This window comes from Opisthorchis viverrini (genome assembly GCF_000715545.1).
Source record: "Opisthorchis viverrini unplaced genomic scaffold opera_v5_309, whole genome shotgun sequence".
NCBI lineage: Eukaryota > Metazoa > Platyhelminthes > Trematoda > Opisthorchiida > Opisthorchiidae > Opisthorchis > Opisthorchis viverrini.
The window spans coordinates 315,155-321,671 of record NW_008751967.1 but is presented as its reverse complement, the minus strand read 5'-3'; the positions used below and the strand labels follow the sequence as shown (position 1 = coordinate 321,671).

At 45.9% G+C, this 6,517-nt stretch overlaps 2 protein-coding genes across 2 annotated transcripts in view; one reads left to right on the top strand and one right to left on the bottom strand.

The window, feature by feature from the left end:
- T265_09845 (hypothetical protein) overlaps positions 1-6,517 on the top strand; it is a gene marked incomplete at both ends in the record, with an annotated part of 44,119 nt that overhangs the window by 12,586 nt on the left and 25,016 nt on the right. Inside the window, 3 exons of the mRNA XM_009176042.1 lie at positions 1,442-1,524; positions 1,557-1,902; positions 5,532-5,714. Coding sequence (XP_009174306.1) covers positions 1,442-1,524; positions 1,557-1,902; positions 5,532-5,714 — 612 coding nt within the window. The remainder of the gene's footprint in view (positions 1-1,441; positions 1,525-1,556; positions 1,903-5,531; positions 5,715-6,517) is intronic.
- Positions 1-6,517, bottom strand: part of T265_09847 (hypothetical protein) — a gene marked incomplete at both ends in the record, with an annotated part of 37,774 nt that overhangs the window by 8,152 nt on the left and 23,105 nt on the right. The gene's annotated exons all lie outside the window — the stretch shown is intronic.

The window sequence follows — 6,517 nt, the reverse complement described above, 5'->3', positions numbered from 1 at the left end:
ATCTTTCCTGCTGGCCTTTTAATACTCTTATATATATATATATATAACTGGACAAACCTTATGGTTGTACGGGAGTGAAGCATCAGTGCCAACACTGATGTTGCTGTCTTTGATGATGATGATGATGATGTCCCATGTGAAATATGACCTACACCCTACAAGGCACCGAATTTAATAGGCAGCGCCTTGTCGATGGCGCTGCAGGGAAGAAGCATGTCAAAAATCTGTCTTTGATGATGATGATGATGATGTCCCATGTGAAATATGACCTACACCCTACAAGGCACCGAATTTAATAGGCAGCGCCTTGTCGATGGCGCTGCAGGGAAGAAGCATTGTCAAAAATTCCATGGCTCTCTAACCCAGAATATTAATGCGAGACAGCTCCTTAGCAAAAATGAATAAAATATCAGTCCTTTTGTAACAATCAGGAAGGTCTCAGAAGTGGTTGATTGGGCTTGGTCCATGTTCTGGTTTTAGGACGGTCAACTTTTAAGTCAAATAAGGAAGCATTCGGCATGGTCTCTCAGCTAGCGGATTGGACCATTGCCGATTATCAGGTAAAGGTTCCCATAGGTTGGCTTGTTGGCAAATTTTTACGACCATGGGTCCTTATTTTTTCGGTTCACAGTACTTCAGTTCATGGTTCTGGGTCTCTGTGGATCAGCCAGTGTCGTGTAAATCCAGTTAGGGGGTAAGGGAGAATACGCGAGGTTTGATCAGGTTGAGCTTTGTTAATGACTACTACAAATGCCAACTCAGCTGATCGGAAGCTGGTCTCCATTTACGCTTGCCAGTTTTGCGTCATCTCTTCTGGTGGTTGCTGATCTTCACCGCTCCGGTCATCGTTTGCTTCCCGTGTCCAGCAACTGTATTCTGCTGAGTATTCCACTAGCACCTAATATTCATTTACACATGTTGTCTTCACCTGTTCTTTTTACCCGTATTTGATTATCGGGAGTTATGGTGCAAGACATTAATTTCGAGGCAAGGGAAATTTCTCAGAAGATCCTCGTAAAGACTTTCATCACCTGGAATAGTTGTTTTCTGGTCGCGCGTTGTGCAAGGTGGTACAGCGAGAATTTCAGTTAGAGTTCGGCGTGTATGGTTCAGTGAAATAACAAGCGCATTCCATAGTGTTCTATAATGCAGACTGGTCGCACTTTAACGCTTGATCTATGACCTTTGCCATATCAGGATTCAGCTGTTACTGCTTGCTCTGTGCTAGTGATAAACAGCTGGTCAAGCTTTCAAGTGCGATTTATTACGATGTTACTTTCCTTTATTTTTGTTGCAGTCAATTTCCCAACACCGGCCACTGTGGTTTATACTGAAAAGCCAGTGATAAATACTCTGCTATTTTCCTTCGTTTTGATGACTACCTGGAATGAGAGCTGGTGGACAGAGCATGAAGGTATGTCTCCAAGTTTGCTGTTATTAGCGTTCCGTAGACACAGATTTGGGCTATGCCAGGGACAGGCTGGATTCATTACTACAATCGCTGAAGGATAACCCCGAAAAGACGTAAGCACGAAGGTTGCAGTAACCTCTTCCAGCAAACAGAGCGCCAAATATAAGGACGACGGTTTGGGACGCAAAGACTCTTCCGATAAGGACAGGTACAGAACATCCTACATGGGCATGAAACACGCTACTGACATCAAACGCAAGAAGCGACGTATAACCTCGGATGATGATGACAATCTCAAAGGTGTGCCCGCATTTTCCTTCGTAACTTCTCAAGAGTCCTTTGTGATAAAGGTGTTTGAAAGAAGTGTGGATTTCGGTCAATTTGGTGAGGGCGCTCCGTTGTATCCGATGGCTCGGGCGTGGATAAGGAACCTCAATCAAGGCGATGCTTCTTCCTGGAACGACGTTCCTGGTCTTGAAGATGATCAGGAAGTAAGTTAATACCTTAATCCTTTGTTGTGCATGTAGTGGTCAACACTAAAAAATGCGTGTAAATTTCATTTCGAAGAAATATAGTTTTGGCTCCCATGTCACACTTTACTATCCGGATATTACGGTTTAGTAATGAGCGTTATTGTAACCGAACTCAGCCTATGCTAGGAACCCAAGAGCACCTTGTGACTGTTTTATTATTCTTGGGCGTAGTCGGTGGTACGAGTATCACGAGTTTCTTCATAGAGTTGAATCCGTGGCCTTCCGTTATTACCATCAGAGACAGCAAGATCAGTGTTGACACCGATGCCATACAGTATTGATTTAACATAATTACATTCAAAGCTCCAAAGTGGGAAAAGAAAATACCGGATGGGAAAGGGATTTGATGCCAGCTCGCCCTATGCATTCTGAAATTCCAACGTCCCTAAACGTCCAATCAGACATCCTGGAAAGAAACTGACAGAACGAACACCGCTGACGTCGGATAGACTCCGTTTCTTGCAACGTCTCCAGTTAGGCACATAGAGGCTTAGGGTGAACACATCGTGAGAGATCAACCGTTCTAGAAACTTTCAAACCCTTCGCAGTCTTATGCCCTTCTACCAAGTCATAGATTATCCACTCCGCAGTTTGCGCAATTGTAAGTGAGGCGCGTCTTGAGTACGATGAGCCCCTGCAATTGCTGGTCCCATCCGCTGCTTTCGGTCAGGTTCTTGAACCGGAGGCTTTTGTCGGAGGCCTTATTTGCTGCCCCGTCTAGATGTGAGGACCCTGATTATATTCCAGGCCGTTTACAGCCAGGGGCTTCACAACCAGAAAATATCATTTCATATCGGCCGTCGTGTGTTCACCTTATTTTCTGCATACAGCAACCCGGGTAATAGAAAACAGGCCATTGCAAACACCCCCTTCTTACAATTTCGCGTATTTCTTCTCCCCTACACCATCCCGTTAAGAGTGCTATCTCCTCAGGCTTCAGGACTAGAACGGGGAGATATGTTCTCCTTACACCACCTTTGACTGAGACTTCGCGGTGCCAGCTCTAAACACCAATCCACTTAATTTAGTCTACTTAATTACCCTTAATGTTTGCACCTTGAAGCAATCATGTGAACATGCTGTTCTTGCTCGTACGGCGTTGGTGTTATCTGTCAGAAACAAGAATCCCAAAAGCGAATACTGTGTCTGAATTGACTCCCCCGTTACGCTCCTCGTTTCCGGTCTGTCTTCTAGGATGTGTTTTCCTAACCCTCTCTTGCTTGACTGGAAGTGTTGCAAGGAATGGGGTCTAACCGATGTCAGCGGCGTTCGTTCTGTCAGTCTCTTTCCAGTCTTATTGGATGTTTGGGGATGTAGGCACTTGGGAACGCTTGCGGTAGGCTAACACCAAATAACTTCCCTATCCGGTCTTTCCTTTTAACACTTCAACACTTTTAACAGCCTTCAATACGGTTATGTCAACTTTGTGTTTGAATCGTTGTCATCACTAATGTTGGCGTCTCTGAGGATGATGAACATATCTGACGGGTTTAGGCCACTCCTATGGCTATTTTATTCAACACCTGTGCCAGATTACTTACCACCCTCCTCACATCAAAGTTGTCACTTTCGAGACGTAAATTTTTCCGAAATAATATGAAACTCAAACAAATGTAAAAATACATGTTATAATGAAGGTAGTTTTCATGCGTGAATCCTTTATTTCTAGAATATAAGGAAGGACAAAGAGGAGCAGCACAGTGATGAACAGGGTTAAATGCTGCGCTGGAACACATCAGTACTTATTCGCAAAACTAAACGGGGATAAATGTCTCCAAAAACTTGATTTGGCAGACGTCTACCTCCAATTTTCAGTCTCATCCGAATCTAAGCAGCTGTTGACGATTAATGCCCACAAACGATTGATACAGCTGTGGAACACATCAGTACTTATTCGCAAAACTAAACGGGGATAAATGTCTCCAAAAACTTGATTTGGCAGACGTCTACCTCCAATTTTCAGTCTCATCCGAATCTAAGCAGCTGTTGACGATTAATGCCCACAAACGATTGTTCCAATACAGCTGTCTTTCTTTTGGAGTGAAGACTGCTCCAACTATTTTTCAGCAACTCAGAGACACAATGTTGACTGATATACCAAGTGCCGCGGCTTATTTGGGTGATACTATCGTAACCGGGTCAGATGAACAGAGCCTTTTTGCCAAGCTGGATAAGGTCCCCACAAACCTTGGCGAGTATGGCTTTCGAGTCCGCTCTGAAAAGTGTCTCGTCACCATAATCAAAGACAGCAACATGAGTGTTGTCACTGATGCTTCACTGCCGTACCATACCACCATGTCGCAAATCAGATACCTTGGTTTTATTATTGACCATTCTGGCCGACGGTCCGATCCTGGCAACGTAGCTGCAATCAAAGCGAGGCCACCGACGTGCCGACTTTACGTTATTTCCTGGGTCTGGTTACTCGTTACGGTGCATTCTCGCACAAGGGTCCTGCTTAATCGACTGTTGACCAAGGAATCCAATTGGGCATGAACCGTAGAGTGTCAACAGTCTTTTGAAATCAAAGAATTACTCGTATCGAACCTGTTTTTCACTCATTTTGATCCTAAGCTGCCACTTTTGGTGGCGTCGGATGCATCCAGTTACGGTATTGGCGCCGTGGTGTCTACTGATCATCATCATCGTTATCATCATCCTCATCCTCATCATCACCATCATAATCATCATCATCATCATCGACAGCATGACATCAGCGTCCAACACTGATGCTTCACTGCCGTACAACCATGATTTATTTGAAAGCCCTATTGTAAAAAAGATTAAAGGTGGACAGGGAAGGGACTCAGTGCTAGCTTACCACAATCATCCCGAGGTGCCTATACCTCAAGACACTCACTCAGGCGATCTGGATAGAAACTGACAACAAGAAAGCCACTCACATCGGTTGGCAGCCGTACGTTGTAATGCCTCCAACCAGCCGCAGTGAGGATCACGCGGTCCCCATCCTGGAAGGCGAGTACCACCGACAGCACCCAATCGTTTCGTGGTCTCTTTCATACTCCTCTGCTAATTCAAGGGTTGACCACCCCTCTGTTTACGCCACTCTGAAACGGGCATGGAAAACAGCACTCTTCGGCAAACGATAGTTCGGTATACGCAACACATGTCCCAACCAACTCAGCTTCTGGTGCTGGACACATTTCCAAATGGAAGTACCCGCTGCACAACCGGAAACGCGCTTTCTAACTGCCTTGTTACGGATTCGTCAACACCAACCCACATGAGCTGAGACAATGATTGTCGAACACCTGAAGACGTCTCAGGTCCGATGCTCAAATAGGCCAAGTCTCACAGCCATACAACAAAACAGCTCCACTGTAGCTTGATACAATGGGGTGGGGAGAGGGGGAAGAAAAAGTATGTGAAAGAGAAAGAAGGGAGGTGTCAGCAGAAGCCTATTTTCGCTTACCAGCCCTGCTGTATACGGCGAGTAAGGTGACCTGGCTGATGGGACCACGCGACGGCCGATGTGGCGTGAGTTTATTTGTGTATGTGCAGTTCATGTTTGTTTCGTGGGCTGGGATACTGCCAGGGTGCGCACACCTAGACAGGAGGACGATTAGGGTCCTCAACCAAAGCCTTTGGTTCAAAACGATAACCGCAAGGCAGCGGTGTTTGGCGGAAATGCGAGTGCATTACCATTTCTACGGAACAAGCCGCCACATGTTCCAACCCCAAAGCTGGAGGATCAGGAGACTGTGTTCGTCAGACCTCTAACCATTGACCAACCGGGTATGAGAGACTCTGTGAGTGTCGCGGGACACTCTCCAGTATAGCTCAATGGATCGCTAGGTGCGCAAACCGTCACACCATGGTAAGGTCCAGTCTCTTCAGCTCTCTCCTGCTATCACAAGCCTCTTCTATGTATATTTGGATTTAGGAAGGGCATGCCTGCATGCACCTCTAACCGATTGCAGCGGTGGGCCACCACTCTTCTAGGATGCGACTTTTTGATTATATATCGTACAACCGTCTCTTTCGGACAGGCGAATGCTCTATCGCGACTCATTGGATCTCATTATGCGGTTGTGGAAACAGTCAATGTGTAGTCGGACTTCAAGCGCATCATCACCGACTTTTTCCGAGCCCTTCCACTAACCATGGCTACGAATCAAGGGGCCACCAAACGTGACTACGGGCTTCAAGAAGTCACTAAATTTATTCGACCTGGCCTGCTTAGTAAAAAACACCAACCCAAAGGTTTGTCGGTACACTAATCTTCAGGAGCCGTTATCAATAGTTGATGGTTGCCCTATGTTTGTTGAGAGAATGATCGTATCAGAGGTCCTCTGACAGAGTGATCCAACGGTTCCACAACGGCCACCCAGGAGTTAACCGGTTAAAGTCATTGGCTAGGAGTAACGTTTGTTGACCCAGCATAGCTAAGATTTAAAGGAGTATTGACGCAGTTGTCCTCACTTCATTCAAGTTGACAAGAATTCGCCACGATGTGAACCACACGATTGGCCTATGCTTGAGGCACCATGGCGACGTCCACACATGGACTTTGTCGGTCCAGTCGATGGTCTGCTTTGCCTGATAACTGCAG